The sequence below is a fragment of the Carlito syrichta genome, unplaced genomic scaffold, assembly GCF_000164805.1.
Source record: "Carlito syrichta isolate Samal-C Ts95f unplaced genomic scaffold, Tarsius_syrichta-2.0.1 Scaffold115115, whole genome shotgun sequence".
NCBI classification, from domain to species: Eukaryota; Metazoa; Chordata; class Mammalia; order Primates; family Tarsiidae; genus Carlito; species Carlito syrichta.
The window spans coordinates 38350-58063 of NW_007059211.1; the positions used below are offsets into that span (position 1 = coordinate 38350).

The 19714-nt window shown below is 44.5% G+C and overlaps 1 protein-coding gene across 1 annotated transcript in view; it reads left to right on the forward strand.

Annotated features, from left to right (window-relative positions):
- LOC103274745 (acid-sensing ion channel 2) overlaps window positions 1–19714 on the forward strand; it is a 33085-nt gene that overhangs the window by 5631 nt on the left and 7740 nt on the right. The window contains exons 4-7 of the mRNA XM_021719336.1: window positions 13794–13944; window positions 15333–15389; window positions 17208–17361; window positions 19391–19482. Of these exons, the coding sequence (XP_021575011.1) occupies window positions 13794–13944; window positions 15333–15389; window positions 17208–17361; window positions 19391–19482 (454 nt within the window). The remainder of the gene's footprint in view (window positions 1–13793; window positions 13945–15332; window positions 15390–17207; window positions 17362–19390; window positions 19483–19714) is intronic.

Below are 19714 nucleotides of genomic sequence, written 5' to 3' on the forward strand. Positions count from 1 at the left end.
GATGGATGGATGGATGGATGGAAGGATAGATGGATGACGGATAGACGGATGGATGGATGGACATATAATGGATGGAAGGTGGAGGATGGATGATGGCTGAATGGATGAAAGAACAGACAGATGTGTGAATAGATGGATGGACAGATGAAAAGAAAACTGCCTAGACTGTCTCTGTCCCCAAGACATCAAAGCTGAAAGGATTCTTGTAGAGTTTTGGAGGCATATCTAGAGCCAGCAAGACCCAAGTTGAAAGTCATGTTAGAATGAGGCAAGTTATAGTCTTTTGGGGAAAAAAATCCTGTTGCTTTTTTGCATAACCAATTCACATTCTCTGCTCTTGTCACATTCTCTCCCACTCATAGACATTTTTGCAATGGATATGAGCTTATTATTTCATTTGTCACAACCCATGGGTAGTTCACTTTTTAAATTGATTTCTGTTGCTCGTTAAAGTGCTACATCAGCTACTACTGCTACTCAGTTTCCAGCCAGCAGACCAAACAACTGTGTGATTCCAGCACAGGAGCAGGGCATCCCCAAATTTGAAGGGTGATTTCCTGTATGGTCCAAATGCCAGTTGGGGACGCTCCTTCCCAAGAGAGCAGGTTGTGGTTACTGTTCTTGCAGAGAAGTCATGTTGAGTACATTCTGTATTTTATATAATACATAATACGTTTTGTCTGTTCTATGTGAATATTTAGCAATGTGTGGTTTGATGGTTTCTACATATGAAGCCTCCCAAAATGGAACCTTTCCTCTCAGTTCCAATTCTAATCAAGTGGCAGTGTTTAAATACATTTTAAAGACATGCCTGTGGATTGATTGGTGATGTCTGCCATATGCCCAGGATGGGGGACAGGGAGCAGTCACCTGGTTTGCCTTATGGAGCACTCACCACTTATACTATACTATACCTTGAGGTTATCTATTCTAAACCTAGATGCTATAGATGAAAATGCTAAGTCTCCTAGAGAGGACAGCAGAGCCAAAATTAGAGTGTCTCCTGATTCCTAGTCAGTAGCCCTGAAGTCAGACAGACTGGGGTTTGAATCCTGCCTTTATCATTTCTTAGCAGTGTGGCAAGTTGCTCATCTGTAAAATGGGGATAATAATACTTAATTGGCAAGGCTGTTGTGAGGACTAAACTGTTCAATGAATCTAGGCGATATTTCCAATATTGGGGTCTGAAGAACACAAGTTCCCATCTCTCCAATGTCTGCAGCAGCCTCCATCCACTCACCCAATAATTGCCTCTGCTTTCTGTGACCCCCACCCTGATGAGGTACATTCTTTCATTAGGCAAGGCAACATAAGGTGATTTCAAAAAGCATAGGGTTCCAATCCCAGCTCTGCCACTCTCTACCCATGTGACCAGAGTCACTTAGCCTCTCTGGGCTTCAGTCTCACCAGGTATACAACGGAGATAATATAGGTACAAATCCCCCAGGCTGTTATGAGGATGCGATGCATCAGTACTAGCAAAGTGCTTATAACAGTGCCTGGCACATAATAAGGGCCCAACAAATATCAGCTATGTGTATACCATTGGTTAGACTACAGTCAGTCTTTTGGGCAAGTAATACCTAATCTCTCAAGGTCATTGTGAGGATTGAGAGACACAATATTCTTAAGTCTTTTTTAATCCACAGGCATCTACTGGCAAGAGTTGTTATTGCTCAGTCTCTGAACGGTGACTTTTGCTCATTCCTGATGCCATCCTTTCTGCTTTGACCTTGTGGGTTGAGTCTTTACCAGAGCCAGGCTGGAGGAATACCTCACTACTTCTGTGCTGTCTACAAGGACATGTCTCCCCTGAGAGCCCATTGCTGCCTTTGTTACTGGCTGATTGGTGGATTTGATCTTAGTATTTTGAATTGTTTAAAAGGAGCACTATATAATCATTTGTGACCATACTTAATTCATGCAGCAGAATGCACTAAAAACATCAAACCAAAAATTATGGCTCAGAAAGCAGGCTCTGAGTTCCTCTCCATCTGGGCAGGCAAGAGAGAAGTTTGCACTTATAGTACAAGGTGGGGAAAAGAGGAGCACTCACGAGGCTAGAAACAGGGAACTTTGCAGAGCCACCCGACCCTAGAACCTGGGGTCTCTGAAAGCACAGTGCCTCTCACAGAGGGGACATAGAGGCCCAGAGAGGTTGAGTGCCATAGCCAAGGTTACATAGAAAACCTGGCCAGGGGCTAATCCAGGACTCAGATGTGACCCAGTACAGAGCCTAGCTCAATGCAGAGCCCATGGAGACCAGCATGGGCTCGCTGGTCCTACCTGGCTTTGCAGCAAGAGTCTCTTGTATTCTAGGCTTGGGCTAGGAGGAAGCAGGATGGAGAAATCCATTCATCCATTCATTCATTCATTCACCAAGCAAGTATCCATCACCTACTAAGTGCTAGACCTTGAGATCCAGTAAGCAAGAAGAGATATGGGTATGTCCTGATGGAGGGGGGTGCCAATTAGGACAGGCAAATGGGACCAACCATCAGACTGACACCTAGAATGAAGAACTTTCATAAGCTGTTTCCTAACCTAATGCCTCAGACTCAACAAACACTGTGCAAAGACCATGGTCTCACTTAACCCTCAGGGAATTCCTAGGAGTTACAGATTATTATCTCTGTTTTGCAGATAAGGAAACTGAGGCCCAAAGTGGTTAGGTAACTTGACCAAGGCCACACAGCCTGTCAGTGGTGGCGCCATGTTTTTCCCACTACCCCTCAGCTGTGTGGGCTGGAAGAGGAAAGAGAGAACAGGCCTCGGGCATCTGGGGACATGCCCCAAGATGGTGGCAGCAGGGGCTCAGGAAAACAGCTCTTCAAGATCAAGCACCCCGTTTTACTTATCTCAGGGCCTGAACCATCCTAGAAGTTAATGAAGTGTTTGCTCAACTGGGCTGGACCACTGGGCTGGCTGGGTTAGCAAAAGCCTTTCTGAGAACCGCAACAAAGTTAAGAGCCCAGTGTGCACCCCCACTCCTATTCCCTGTACCCCAGAGGCCACCTCTGTCAGGCTGAACACCGCCTGTCAATGAGAGAGCGTTGCTGAGCAAGCTGAACGCCCCTTTTCTTGATGGTTTCTGAAAAACAGATTGCAAAGGGGAATTTTTCCTCCACTCTCAAGGCAGTTTTTCCCAGAGTGAAGGCTTTCTGCTGGCTGCAATCCAAGGTCACCCTGGCCTCGTCTTGACCAGTTTCTCCAGACAGAGTAAGGGAAGAAAACATATTCTGAGTTAAATATTTAGACCAGACAAATCATAGAAAGTAACCCACCCACTCACCACCCTCTGTCCTGGATTGTAGTAAGTGACACACAAAGACACAAAGACTCTGGAGTTTAGCATCTATTCAGTCCAGACCCTGACTCTATCACACAGAAGAGGGGTCACAATGCCTGCCCCATAGTGCTCTTTCACACCACCCCCATTGCCTTGCTGGCGCCATCCCCATTGCCTTGCTGGATGCTCCTTTCCAGCCAATAACGTGCAGATAGAGCTCCTGGAGAGAAGACAGAAGGAACACAAAGTGAGCGGGTGCCATGGGTCATCAGAGTGCGCTTCTGCATGACTGAGGCCAAGGCATGGCTGCCTGGGCTCCCACCCCTGCTCACTGCACTCCCCAAGCTGACTCCCCAGTCAGGAGGGAAGAAAGGGCAATACCGACTGGCATGAGACCATGGCTGTGGTTTACTCAGCATCTACTATGCATCAGATGTTCTTGGAGGTGTTCCGTCTTGTTACACAACAAGGCAGAAAAAAAAAAATATCTTAACACCCAGCTTCAGAATTCCTCTTAGGAAGGGAATTGCCTTTCCTTGGGAAAATACTATGATACGGTGAGACTCTGTGGGAAAGGATGTTGCCTAGTGCCAAGATGTCAGAATATGATGAAACTGATTAGAAATGTATTGTCTCTACTCCTGGTAAGGGTAGGAAAGCAAATGAGATGAGAGAAGGTGGAAGGAGACAAGGAGATGCACTGGGGCCAGGATTCAGTGAGGCAAAGGGGCAACAGAGTCCTTTCTCTTCCAGTCGAAGGTTTGGCTTTGCTCTGACATACGACCCTCCTCCAACTCTCTCTGACATCCCCCATAAGTTGTTTTGTTTTGTTTTGTTTTTTGAGTCAGAGTCTCACTCCATCGCCCAGTCTGGAGTGCAGTGGCATACTCACGGCCACCCCAGCATCGACCTGCTGGGTTCAGGCAATCCTTCTGCCTCAGCCTTCCAAGTAGCCAGAACTACAGGCACATGCTACCATGCCCAGCTAATTTTTTATTTATTGTAGAGACAAGGTCCCACCAAGTTGCCCAAGCTGGTCGTGAACCCCTGGACTCAGGCAATCATCTCACCTTGGCCCCCCAAAGTGCTGGGATTACAGGCTTGAGCCACCACGTCCAGCCCCCTGTAAGTTCTAATGCCTTGGGCAAGTGGACTTTCTATAGAACTTAAGGGACTGAGTTTTACATTGGGTCCCTAGGACACAGAAGAGAGACTAGAAGATGTCAGTCGAGGGTAACAGCTAGGTTACATGTACCTTACCACATTCAGAATTCACAGCAACCCTCTGAAGTAGCTAATATCTTGGGGCTGTTCTCATCAGAAAGGAAGTTCAGAGAGGCGCAGTCATTTGCCCAAAGTCTCCCAGCTAAGTAAGTGGCAAAGGCGGGATTCAAACCCAGTTTGGTCTTGACCACAGAGCATGTGCTCTTAATATGGGCATTCCCAGCAGATGAGCCAGGATCTCAACCAAGTGGATTAGTGAGGAAGAGAAGAAGCCAGGCCAGACAAGACAAGGTTGAGGATCCTGGCTTACCCTTGGAAGGAGCCTTCGGGGATATACCTATGTCTAAAGGGGTTTGGTCCAGGTGAGCATCATGTCCAGTCCCTGAGGCAGGAGGTCTGATGCTGTCATAACAAAAGCCCCAGGTGGGTATCAGGTGAGCCAAGTGCTTATCTCTCCCTGTTTCTCACCCCCTTTCTCCTCCTGTGCTTTCCTACCCCTTCTAGGAACAGAAACATGTTTGTATGCAGTTTCAGCATCCACTTAGCATCCACTCACAGCAGCATCCAAGTGTAGGCCTCAGAGTGTAGGCTGCAGACACAAGGAGGAAAAGGCCCATGGAGCTTGGCAAGGGCCTAGGAGACTGGCTAGACTCCCTTAGGGTTGCTAGGACTGCAGAGAGGACCTCGGCAGCTGCACTACCTGCAGCGCCATCTGCTGGTGTGCCTGAGGATCTTTGGTCTGGAAGAGGCTGGGAAAGTCAATGACTGAGGAAGAACGTAAGGATGTCCTGAGGCAGGGTAGGAGCAAATATCAGCTTCCCTCCGTAAAATGAAAATGGCTATTGAGAGAAGCCTCAAGACAGTGGAGTGATGAAAGGCAAGCACCAGGACATGCAACTGCAAAAGTTCTGCGTTCCTTGCTCAGTTCATAAATTTAAGCAATTATCAAAGCTACCAGTTCTGTGGCACAGTGGAGAAAGAATAGGGGAGGATGCATTGTCAATTAAATGCAGAAACACCTCAAGGCTCAGTCCTAGGTATCTCTCCTCTCTCCCTGGACTAGCTCATCCACCCTTCGGCCTCGTTATTCACTAATGACTCCCACATTCACGTCTCTAGCTCAGATCTCTCTCCTAGCTCCACACCCATACATCCAGCTGCCTGGTGACATCTTGACTTCGATGTCTAAATTGGGCAGGAGTCTTTATCACAAGAAACACAACTCAAAATAACTCGAGCCAAAAAGGACAGAGATTTGCTGGCCTATAGAGTCAAACTGTAAAGAGAGCAGAGCTGGAACTAGACCATTTGAATGAACGAAAGGACAGAAGAACATGAAGGCGTTTCTTAGGGGAAGAGGATGAGGACTAAGTCTTACTAAGCACCTGTTGGCTACTGGGCACTAAACTTATTTATTCAGATGAGGGGACTAAAAGCTGGGTCTGTGGCCGTGTAGCTTACCCAAGTCACACAGCTAGCCCATGAAAGAATAGAGTTCAAGGCTCTGTCAGGGTCATTCTATTGTCACTGATTCTCAAATTATAATAATAGATTTAAGGTCTATGATTAGACATAGGGACTTAAGAGACCTCAGAAGACATCTTATCCAACAATACACCCAATACTTGAATCTCTCTCTTCCCATCCCAGCCAAAGCATTGTATAGCTTCTGCTTGCACAGCCCTGTTGTTGTGGAACTCACTCCCAGGATGACAATTTTATTATTGGATTATACAAGTGGACTAGAAAGTTCTTTCTTACCCAATGCCTATCATGTGCCGACCACAGTGCCTGCAGCATCAATAAATGTTATCATCGTCCCTCTTCCCTTATTACAACTAGTCTTGTGTCTATCTTTCCCTTGGGATGCCAGAAAACAAATCTAATTCTTCTTCCCTGAGACAGTCCTTCAGATATTTGAAGACAGTGCTTCAGGGTCCCCCTGAGGCTTGGCTTGCCCAAGATAAACAAATACTCCAACCCACTTCCAGACACTCACTGGTAAGCAAAAGTCGGTGCTGCGCACACTGTAATTTTCCAGCTGCTGTTGTATCTGAGGCTTCAAATAAGCTGATGGAGCAAATGATGAACCAGCCACAGCAGGGTAGGCGGGATATCTGAATCATGACCTCTAAAAAAGGGGGTGGGGTCCTGGCTCACCCTGAACAAGCCTTTGCCCAACCTCAGAGCTTTACCAGCCACATTCATTGTCCACCCATTGCAAGAATTCATTTTAGCAGAAGAAAAAGAAATGGGTTCCTCCACAAAGTTAATCTACACTCTTTTAGACCCCCAACCACTGCCAAAAAGCACAAATAGTCCTTCTCAAATCCAGATTATGTGTTTATTAGTCCTTCCCAAATCCAGATTGAGCAACATATAGGGCACTCAATCCATTCTACTATAGGGAGCAATGTAGTGCCCTGTGACAAGCTACAAGTTTGGATCAGAAATCCGCTGGCTTTGCCACTCACTAGGTGCAGAACCCTGCACGGGTTACTTAACCATTCTGAAATATAGTTTTCTTATCAATAAAATGAGAATCGGAACACCTACCTCAAAAAAAAGTCCTGTGAATATGAAATTAAATAAGTATGGACACCTTTGTTTTCTAGTAATAGCAGAAAAGCTAATATCAGACTAAGCCTCCTGGAAATGCAATCATAAGCTCTGGACAAAATATTTTTAAACTACTATTTGATAGCACAAGAGAGACTAAAGCTCTCTCAAGCTGGGGGATACCCATTTACTCACCTGTCCTCTCCCTTGAGTGCAATTCAGAGTTCTAAGAGAATACTAGGGCTAGAGCTCAACCAGAAATCAGCAGGCTTTAAGTGAAGGGACCAGAAGCCAGAGTTCAGGGTTGCCAGAAAGGCTAAAAATTAAGAGGGAACATTCTAGAAAGGAGAGAGCCACAGTGGGGGAGCCCTCACATTTTCATATAAAGATCCCTATCATTCTAGGCTGAACTTTAAATTGCTAATTTTGGGGAAACGACTACAAGAAGCCTAGGAGGGATAACACCAGTTCAAAGATTCGGCAGCTGCCACTTCAGGGAAGACAAACTTTGTTATTTAAGTTCCACCAAATTAGAATGGTTTGATAAACAGCTCAGGCTAAGGGCAAAGATAAAATATATCTACCTTTAAATACAGCCTTAAACAATACCTTTATAAAATAAAAATGGTTCACCATTAATTTATCTACCTGCTAGAACAAAGCTCATTACTCTTCAGAGGAAGATAACCTCTTCAGAGCACTATAAAGAGCTAGCCACAATGTCCAGTTTATAATCAAAGATGACTCTGTCTTCCAGTATTCAATCAAAAACTACTAGACACATGAAGACAGAGGAAAAGCACGAAAAGAAAAATAAAATCTTAGTAGAAACAGTTCTGCTTATAACCCCCCTACTGGAATTAGAAAAAAACAACTTTACAATTATAAACATGTTAAATAATTGCAGAAAAAGATTTAAGTAATGAGAAACTTTTAGGCAAGATATGGAAACTTAAAAAAATGGAAGTCCTAGGAAACACAATATCTGAAATTTACAAGTTATTGTATGGTGTTAACAGAAGATTGGATACAAAACAATAAATAAATACCAAACTTGAAGTCAGGCTAATAGAAATTATTCCAATGAGACACAAAGAGAATAAAGACTGATGAAGGCCGGGTTCGGTGGCTCAGCCTGTAATCCCGCGCCTTTGGGAGGCTGAGGTGAGTGGATTGCCTGAGCCCGTGGGTTCGAGACCCGCCTGGGCAGCGAGACCTCATCTCTACAATAAATTTTTAAAAACAGCTGGGCGTGGTAGCACATGCCTGTAATTCCAGCTACTCGGAAGGCTGAGGCGGAAGGATCGCCAGAGCCCAGCAGGCAAGGCTGTGGTGGCTGGGAGCGGCCACTGCACTCCAGTCTGGGTGACCGAGTGAGACTCCAACTCAACCAAAAAACAAACAAACAAACAAACAAAAAATACTGATGAAAGTGAACAGAGAGTCCAGACATGGTGTCACCCCTATAATATAGACTCACGCCTATAATCCCAGCAGTTTGGGAGACCAAGATGAGAGGATTGCCTGAGCCCGTAGGTTCGAGACCAGCCTGGGCAACTTGGAGAGACTTCATCTCTACAATAAATAAATAAAATCATCTGGGTGTGGTGGTGTGTGCCTGTAGCTCCAGCTACTTGGAAGGCTGAGGTGGAAGGATCACCTGAGCCCAGTAGGTTGAGGCTGCATTGGCCATGACTGTGCCACTGCACTCCAGCCTGGGTGACAGAATGAGACTACAACTCAAAAACAAAACGAAAGTGAACAAACCCCCCAGTGACGTGCAGAACAGTATCAAGTAGTCCAACATGCATATAACTGGTATCCCAGAAAGGACAGGGCAGAAAAATAATTAGTATAATACTGGCTAATATTTTTCCAAATTTGTTCAAAAGCATCATTCCACAAATCCAGGATTCTCAGCAATTCTCAAGCAGAATAACTACAAGGAAAACCACACCTAGACATGACATAGTTTAAATCCTCAAAAGCAAAATGGAGACAAAACCCCAAAGGCAGCCCAAGGGAGAAAAAATGCATGCAGGAAACAATGAAAAGAATTATGACTGATTCTTATCAGGAAAAAAATGAAGGCCAGAAGACAGAGGAATAACATCTTTGAAGTGCTAGAAGAAAACACTTATCAACCTAGAATTCTATCTACAACCAATACATATTTCAAAAATAAAGAAAAAACCAAGACATTATATATAAATGAAAACAAAAAATTTGTCACAAGTCAACTAATTCTACTCAAAATGTTAAAAGAAATTATTCAGCCTAAAGAGAAATGATATCAAAGGAAAAATTCAGATCTACAAGAAGAATGATGAACAATAAAATGGTATATATGTAGGTAAATATAAAATATAGGTTTTCACTATAAGAATCTTAGAAAACACAGGAGACACCCTTATGGAAATTGGAATTGGCAACCAATTCCTATTCAGAACCCTAAAGGCCCATACCTTAAGAAATAAGATAGACAAGTGGGACTTCATCAAACTGACAAGCTTCTACAAAGCAAAAGAAAGCAGGGAGACAGCCCACAGAATGGGAAAAAAGATTTGCCAACTATATATCTGACAAAGGCCTAATATCTAGGATCTACAAGGAACTCAAATGCGCCAAAAGGAAAAAAACAAACAGCCCCTTTAAAAAGTGGGCAAAAGACATGAATAGACACTTCTCAAAAGAAGATATATGGGCAACCAACTAACACATGAAAAAGTGCTCAGCCTCACTCATAGTCAGAGAAATGCAAATCAAAACCACACTGAAATACCACCTAACCCCAGTAAGAATGGCCATCATTAATAAAACAAACAGATGCTGGTGAGGACGTGGAAAAAAAGGGATGCTTCTGCACTGCTGGTGGGAACGCAAACCATTGAAACCTCTTTGGAAGACAGTGTGGCAATTTCTGAAGGAACTAGAAATTGACCTTCCATATGACCCAGCAATTCCCCTATTGGGAATATGCCCAGAGGAACTCAAATCATTCTACAAAAAAGATACCTGCACACATATGTTTGCTTCAGCTCTATTCACAATAGCAAAAACATAGAACCAACCATGTTGCCCATCAAAGCTGGACTGGGTTTAAAAAATGTGGTACATAAACACAATGGAATATTATGCAGCCATAAAGGTCAAACATATGGATTTTGCAACAACTTGGATGGATCTGGAGTCGATCATACTCAGTGATCTATCACAGAAACAAAGAGCAGAGTACCATATGTTCTCACTCATAAGCAGAGCTTGAACAATTATATACTATAAGAAAGGGATTAGCAGTAGTGGGAAACTATCAGGGGCGGGGGGGTGGGATTGGCAGTTGAGGGAAACTGCCAGGGGAGGGAGGGGCATACCTCATCAACAAGGGTACCTGCATAATCAACGTTTGCATACCTAGCCCTGAATTGTACCCCACACCTTTATAATAAAAATAAAATTAAAAATATAGGTTTTCCTTTTTAACTTCTTTAAAAGTCAATAGGCTGCCTAAGGCAAAAATAATATTAATAGCACATTATAGTGTTTATATCAGATGTAGAAGTAAAATATATGACAGCAATAGCATAAAGGATAAAAGAAACACAAACAGAATTGTATAGGTGAATTGGTGTAATGCTAATTCAAAGTATACTTTGATAAGTTAAGGATTAATATTGTAAATCCTAAAGCAATATCTAAAAATAAAAATGTTACAAAGAGGTATAAATCAAACATCAATAGAGGAACCAGAATGAACTTCTAAAACTATTCAGTTAACCCAAAAGGAGTCAGGGAAGAGAATAAAAGAAAAAATAGCAATGAGGATAAATAGGAAACAAAGAACAATATAGTAATTTCATCTCAACCATATCAAGAATTACATTAAGTGTAAGTAGATAAAACCCTCCAATTAAAAGGCAGAGATTGTCAAATAGGATAAACTAGCAATACTCAAATAGCTGTAGCTTAAATATATACTCAAAAAGAGATGTACCTTAAATGTATAAAGATTCTGACAGGGTAAAAGTAAAAGAATGAACAAAAAAGACAAAACCAAAGTAATGGATAGAAAAAGACAAATAGAGAATAATGTTACCATCTTGATATCGCACAAAACAAACTTCAAGACAAGGATATTGCATGAGATAAAGAGAGTTGTTCACAATGATAACAGGATCAATTCATAAAGAAGATACAACAATCCTAAATATCTACGTGCCTAATGGTAGGTTTCAAAAATACACAAAGCAAAAACTGACAAAGCTAAAGAGAGAAATAGACAAATCCATACTCATATTTAGAGATTTTAACACTTCTCTCTCAATAATTGATGGATAAGAAACTGAAAATTCAGTAAAGATACAGAAGATTCGAGCAATACTATTAAACAACTTGATCTAATTGCCACGTATAAAACACTACACCAGCTGGGCTTGGTGGCTCAGCCTGTAATCCCATGCTTTGGGAGGCTGAGGTGAGTGGATTGCCTGAGCCCGCGGGTTCGAGACCCACCAGGGCAACTTGGCGAGACCTCATCTCTACAATAAATCAAAAAATTAGCTGGGCGTGATAGTGCATGCCTGTAGTTCCAGCTACTTGGAAGGCTGAGGTGGAAGGATTGCCGGAGCACTCCAGTCTGGGCGACAGAGTGAGACTCCAACTCAAAAAATTAATTAATTAATTAAAAATAAAACACTACACCAACAGTCACAGGATATGCATGCTTTTCAAGTGCACATGGAACACTCACCAAGATAGAACATATGCTGGACCATAAAACAAACCTCAATACATTTCAAAGGAATTAAACCATAGGGAATGTGATTTTTCTGATCAGAGCATAATTAAATTAGCAACCATTAATAACAAAGAAAAATAGAGAGATCACAAATAACCAATAGCAGGCATGAAAGGACATCACTATAATTCTACACACATTGAAAATGATAAGGAAATATTATATACAACTTTACGCCTATAAATTCAAAAATTTAAATGAAATGAACAAATTTCTTGGGGGAAAAAAAAGACACAACTTACCAAAACTAGCACAAGAATAAAAATAGAAAATCTGAATGTCTCCATATCTATTAAGGGATTTGAATTCATAGTTTAAAATCTTCACACGCACACACACAATCACCAGATCCAGATGGCTTTACTGGTAAAGTCTATCAAACTTTTAAGTTAGAAATGACACCAAGTCTATACAAACTCAGAAAGTAGGGAATGAGGAAATACTTCATAACTTTTTTATGAGGTCAGCATATTCCCAATACCAAAACTTGATAAAGATTTTACAAGAAAAGTAAATTAATACAAGTTCCCTCATGAACGTAGATGCAAAAAAATTAACAAATAGAATAGAGCAATATGTAAAGAGAATAATAAATTATGACCAAATGCGACTTATTCCAGGTATGCAAAGTGGGGCTAACATTTGTGGATCAATCAGTATCATTCATTGTATTAAGAGATTAAAGGAGGAAAAGTATGCCATTATCTCAGTAGAAGCAGAAAATATGTTTGCCAAAATATAGTAGCCAATGATGATAAAAATAAAAACTCAGCCAACAAGAATTTGGAAAGAACTTCCTCAGTTTGACAAGGGCATCTAAGAAAAATATATGACTAACATATTGAATGGTGAAATAATGAACCCTTCTTCGTAAAATTGGGAACAAGCCAAGGATACCCTCTCCAGTTCCTCCAGCATTATATTAGAAGTTTCTAGCCAATGCAGCAAGGCAAGAAAAAAATTAAAAAGAACAAAAACTAAGAAGGAAGAAGTAAAACAGCAACGTAGCCAGGCTCGGTGGCTCAGCCTGTAATCCCATGCCTTTGGGAGGCTGAGGTAAGTGGATTGCCTAAGCCCTGAAGGTTCGAGACCCGCCTGGGCAGCGAGACCTCATCTCTGCAATAAATCAAAAAAAAAAAAAATCAGCCGGGCGTGGTAGCGCAGCCTGTAATTCCAGCTACTTGGAAGGCTGAGGCGGAAGGATCGCCGGAGCCCAGCAGGTCGAGGCTGCGGTGGCCGGGAGCAGCCACTGCACTCCAGTCTGGGTGACAGAGTGAGACTCCAACTCAAAAAAAAAAAAACAAAAAACAGCAATGTAAAAAGAATGAACTAGCCGGGCTCGGTGGCTCAGCCTGTAATCCCGCACTTTGGGCGGCTGAGGTGAGTGGATTGCCTGAGCCCGCGGGTTCGAGACCTGCCCGGGCAACTTGGTGAGACCTCATCTCTACGATAAATCAAAAAATTAGCCGTGCATGGTAGCGCACGCCTGTAGTTCCAGCTACTTGGAAGGCTGAAGCAGAAGGATCACCGGAGCCCAGCAGGTCAAGGCTGCGGTGGCCAGGAGTGGCCACTTCACTCCAGTCTGGGTGACAGAGTGAGACTCCTACTCAAAAAAAAAAAAAAAGAAAAAAAAAAGAAACGGGCAACCCTCGGGTCCCCTCCCACTGTGGGAGCTTTTCTGTCCTCTCAATAAATCCTGCTTTCTAAAAAAAAGAAAAGAAAAAGGGAAAGAAGAAAAAAAGATAAAGTAAGAACACTGGTATTGGAGCCTATAAAGTCAATAGAGTTTAGATTGCCATGTGGTAGATACTCAATAATTGTTCACTGACTGAATAAATGAATGAATGAACCACTGAGTCTGTTGAGGCTGAACAAGCAGCATCCTCCAGAACTGACCCGGGCCACTCCCTCCTTCCTGTCTTGCAGCTCACATACCTGCCCCCGCCGTGGGGTGAATGCCGATCCTCAGAGATGGGACTCGACTTCTTTCCTGTTTACAGTATTACCGCTTGTAGGATTGACTGTGAGACCCGCTACATCGTGGAAAACTGCAACTGCCGCATGGTCCACATGCCAGGTCAGTGCCAGGGCAGGGGTGGTCACAGGGCAGGACTATCTGGGACCTTCTTGGCATTTCTCACTCTGATAGGAAACACTTCACCTATTCCGCTATGATTCAAAGGGACGTTTTTCTGGGAAGACTGTTATTTGTGCCTAAACATTTAGGGGGCAGATAGAAACATTCACTCCAGCAACCAAGGCAGCCTCCTGGTGTCTAGAAGCATCTAGTGTTTGGAGACTCTTCATCCCAACATCCAGCATTTGGCAATTGTTTGGTGCTCTCACCTCCTAGAGTTTAGTGTACAGATAACTGGAGGATTGCAGTACTTGCATCCTGGAGTGGTGAATGTTTGAGTATCCAGATGTTTGCTGCTTTCATCCAGCTGTTTCCCTTCTTGCATCCAAATGTCTAACTCTTTCAAATAAGGCAAAAGTCTATTAGCCAGCAAACAAATGTGTGTGTGTGCTGACACTTGTGTTGTCATATAATAACGCAGACGGCCATCTCATTAGTGGCTGTTGGCATGTCAGAGGCCAGAGTTCAGAGCCGGGAACTGGTGTGGGCAGGAAGAGCCTGGTGTTGCAGCATGGGTGAATGACTGGGGCTGAAGGCAGGGGCTCAGCTTCTAATTCCTCCACTCACTCACTCTATGACCTGGTACAAGTTACTAAACCTCTCTGTTCTCACCTTCATTATCTTTAAAACATGCCATCAGTTGCTATGAAGATAAAGTTAAGCTCGGATATAAAAATGCATTGTAAACTGTCAAAGTCACTGACTGTTATATTAGCACATGGGAAGAAGGAACCAAAAGCTATGTTACTAAGTGTCGGGAATATTGCTGTGATATTTCATGGCTGTTATTTCATGGTTATATTATACTTTATTTAGCTAATTATTATATTGGGACTTCAGTTAATTACTAACTTTTTTATGCTATAACCCATGCTGAAATCAACTTCCATAGTCATCTAAGAGTGAGACTATCTATAAAATTGCCCCCATCGAAAGGGACTTTGCTGATATGATTAAGGTTACCAAGCTTAAGATGGGAGACTACCCAGGTGAAGCCCATCTATTCACATGGGTCCTTAAAATCAATGCCCCTTTCCCAGCTAGGGTCACAGGGAGATGTGACTATTAAAGAAGGGTCAGAGAGATGCAATTTTGTTCTCTTTAAATATGGAGGCATGTGAGTGGCCAATGACTGTGGAGAGTGGCTTCTAGAAGCTGGAAAAGGCAAGGCAAGGAAGGCAAGGCCTAGAACCTCCAGAAAAGAATGTAGACCTGTCAACACTTTGATTTTGCCCTCCCAGTATCCCTTCCACAACCCAAGCTGGGCAGGTGTTACTTACATGAATGTTCCTGCCAGAGTGACTCTCCCTCATGTTTCTTCTTTGCAGGGGATGCCCCTTTCTGCACCCCTGAGCAGCACAAGGAGTGTGCAGAGCCTGCCCTAGGTCAGTACTGGGAAGACAGATGGAATGATGGGAGGAAGGGGCCTGAGACTGAGATCATGGAGATATCTTGGTGTGGGGAGAGATCAGGTAGAAGACGGAACGGAGGAGAGGAGATGAGAGGAAAGAGGCAGGCCGGATGGAGTTGCTGCAGGGACAGGAGGAGATGGAGAGGAGGAAGAATAGGATTGGGAAGAGAATTGGTGGAAGTGGATGAGGGCTGGAAGTAGGACTGTGGAAGAGGAGGAGACATGGAGATAAAGTGAGTTTGGGGGGAAGTGAGAATGCTAAGGAATGCAGGGGAGAAGACAGGGACAGAAGGGATGGACAATGGGCAGGGTGGGCACCAGAGGAGCTTGGCAACACCTCCCCTCACACCCTCTGGTGTGACCACATGAGGAGGCGGAGGTTAGTCCAAAGTTCCGTCTTTCTAATGTTCTGTGGAGCTCAGGGGAGATGGGGGAAGGGGGTGAGGCCAGGTTTGCATTCCATGTGTGCAAACAGAAGGCACAGACCGCACCTGCTCCCCAAGAGGACTGCTGGGGGTCTGCAGGTTAGATTAAGTCCGCTGGCTCCCCAGCTGGAAAACTGCAAGGGAGTGACATTGCACAAACAAGGAGCGATCCCAGAGCTAGACCTGCTCTGAGTGCCTGCCTCTCTCCAGACCCAGGAAGTGGTTCGCAATCAAGACAAGCAGAATGTTCAAACAACGTGCACTCAAGTCCATTCAGCTGGAGCTAAGTGGAGTTGTGCTGGTCTCAGGTCCAAATGCCTCCAGGAGGATTAGAGAGGGAGGCTGGTCAGAGAGGAGAGGGAGTGACTTCAGATGTGTGCAAAGATCAACAAAACCCAAGGGCGGCCAGAAACACTGAGGCAGAGCTAGAGGAGCAAGGGTGTAAAAAAAAAAAAAAAATTCTGACACTCATTAAAACAGTAAGGAAGACTTTATTTAGGACTATTGCAACAAGTGTTGAGACGATCACACTAGGGGAGAGAGATGGGGCTTGACTCAGAATACAGCAGACAGCTGGGATTCAAGGCTGTTAGGCAGAGCCAGGGGTCAGTAAAAGGAAAATTACCAAGAGGAGACATCAAGGTTAGGCCAGAGGGATCAGATATCAAGGACAGGGGATTCTCCCTAAACTGACTTTAGCAGGAAGCTTGCTAAAACTGAGCTAGGTAGCCCCAGCAAGGATGGGGGCCAAGGTCAAGACCTAGTCAAGAACAAGGCTCAGAAGAGTCTGGCTAAAGTCTGAACAAGGGGAGTCTTTGTCAGAAAGAAATGATGCCTTAAACCACCTCATCTAATTGGAAGAAGAGAGGAGAGGAAAGGGAGGGTTCCAGAGGTGGGGAGGTCACCACCAGAGAAAGGAATTGCAGATCTTTGCCCACATCCTAACCCAGTGGGCAGAGGAGGTGAGCACTGGCTATGAGGGACCCTCTGTAGGAATCCCTCGGAGCCCTGAGTTTCAGGTTAATGGTTTCCTGTGTCTGCTTTGAGGGATGGCCCATTGTATGGATGAGAGCACAGAGGCTAGGAGCACAGAAGAAAGCCCTGGAAAGTTGAGGGGACCAGGACTCGCTGGGAACCCATTCTCCAAAAGGTGACATTTCAACAATATCTAAAGAGTGTCATGACAGTGGAAGGAAGCAGAAGCAAAACAAGGCCAATCTGCAGCAAAAGCATGGTTCCCCTCTCTCCAAAATCCCCTCTCCCCAAAATCCTCCCAGCTCACTTATCAGCTGTTAGAATCCTGCCACTCCAGGCCCAGAAGTCCCAGTCCTTCCACCTGCCTAAAGCCGCCTCTGTCTCCCCTCCAGGTCTGCTGGCAGAAAAGGACAGCAATTACTGTCTCTGTAGGACGCCCTGCAACCTGACCCGCTACAACAAAGAGCTCTCCATGGTGAAGATCCCCAGCAAGACGTCCGCCAAGTACCTTGAGAAGAAATTTAACAAATCAGAAAAATATATCTCGTAAGTTAAGTGAGCATGGTGGGCAGGGGAAGAGGGAGATGGATCTAGAAGAAATCAGGGGCAATCAAGGAGAAAGGCAAAGGTAAGCAGTTGGTTCAATTCTGCAAACATTAATTGAGCACCTTCTGTATGCCAAGCTCTGCGCTCAGTGCTCAGGATACAAAGGCAAAGATGAGTCTGACGCAGCCTCTGTTTTTAAGGATCTTGCAGTCTTTTGGGGAGGCAAGTACATGATGGAATGCCATGTGGGGTGACATTGACTATAATAGAGGCATGTGTAGTGTAGTGTATGAGAAAGTAATGAGTTACTTGCAGCTCGCAGAAGGTGAGGTCAGGGAAAGCTTCAGAGATCTTTTTTTTAAAGGATGTAGCTTTCCTAGGCAGACCTTGCACATTCTGTTCCCTCTGCCTGGAATGCTTTTCCTCCCACTCTCCACCTAAGTGATTCCTCATTAAGTAGATCTTTAATTAAATGTCATCTCAGGCATCTAGATTTGGTCTCCTCCTGTTATTCTTCTCTCGAAATACTCAGATGCTTTCCTTTCTAACACCACAGTGTGTAATTATATATTCATGATGTGTCTCCTTGTTTATTACCTGTCTGATCACTAGATTGAAAGCCCCCTGAGGGCAGGAACCTCTTTTTTGTTTTCTGCTGTCAACCAAGTACTAGTGGAGTGTCTGGCATAGAGTCAGTGCTCACAAAGTATGTTTTCGCAGAATAAAGGAATGAAGGGCATGGAAGAAAAGGGTGTCCCAGGCAGAGGCTCAGCAGAGAGAATCCGCATAGGGCAGACAAGAGGACTTTGAGGGGGAAGGTGAACGTGTCAGAGCAAGAGAGTCTTGTAAGCTGACATGGGCAGGGTGTGCAGGGTACCGGGGGTGGACTTACCCCAAAAGAACAGAAAGCCACTGAAGAGCTCTCAGAGGTGACAGTCTCAGATTTGCATTTTTGGCCACTGCTCTCCAGTGGGACAGATATTTCGTGATGATGGAAATGTTCCATATCTGTGTTGCCCAAGAGGGTAGCCTCCCTGTGGCTGTCGAGCACTTGAAATGCAGCCTGCATGGCAGAAGAACAGAATTGTGATTTTTATTTAATATGAATTAACTTTGTGGTATTAGAAATCTCCTTCAGGCGGCAGTATAGACGGCGGGTGGGAGCCAGCCAGGAAGAAGGGAGGCTGTTAGGAGACAGTGACAATACTCTAGGCAAGGATGGTGATACTCCGAATGGGTCCTCCATGAGCGAGCACTTCGTGGAGACAGAAGAATCTGCTCCTCTCTTCCCCAGTCACTCCCTCCTGCCAGCACCATCCCCAGTCCCCTCCTGGGACAGCTTTTGCCCAGTGAGTTGAGAACAAGGGGCACCAGGGGCATTGTGAGCAGCACTGAAGGAGATGGGAATTGTAGGAGATGCCAGGTCCCGCTGCTCAGCAGTCCACAGGCAGTAAGGAATTTTGCTGCCAAGATGTGTCTCACTCACACACCTGCCCGAAGGAGCAGAGTGAGCCACCATGCTTCTGGCAGAAAGCCCCTGGCCCTGATTTTGGCAACTGCCTCAGCAATGCCTGGACAGGGCCTCTTACCAGGAGGAACTTGCTATCAATCCTAGTAGGAATTTGAGAGAGGTGTGGCCACCCAGGAGGTCAGCTGGGACAGGCACCCCAACCAAGGCAATCCTTGTCAGATGACTGAACTCACCTTCTTGCAAAGGACCTGGGCAGGCCCTGTAGGGGCTGAAAGACCTGGAAGCCATCAGGACTCCCAGAAAGGGTGCAAAGAGAGAGGGGGAGACAGAAATAAGGGGCAGAAGAGGGCATCTGATATAGGCCTCCAGCCCTGGGCTGGGAGTTAGGACTTTTGGTTTCAAGCTCTGGCTCTGTCATTAACCAGCTCTAACTTTGGGCAAGTTGCCTTGCTTCCTGGGCCTCTGTTTCTCCATATTTCTATGGGAGACCTGTATTAGAGGTTCCCTGTGAATGTTGATGGTTCTAACCATGTATGGTACTGAATATTTCCTGTGCAGAGAGAACATCCTTGTTCTGGATATATTTTTCGAAGCTCTCAATTACGAGACAATTGAGCAGAAGAAGGCGTATGAAGTTGCTGCCTTACTTGGTAAGTCGGTGTCTATTGCATAAATTTCCACATGGCATAGAGGGTGGGAGGGAGGGAGGACACACAGGTAGGAGGGGAGGCAGGCAGACAGGTAGATACTTAAGCCTCCTGAGGCGTCTAGCCATCTAATTTACTAATTACTTCCCCTTTCCTTGTACTTCGCCTGTCCCAGAATGGGAAGAACTCCAGTGTGGTGGAGATTTCAGGCTCAGTTCATTCCCTAATCTAGACC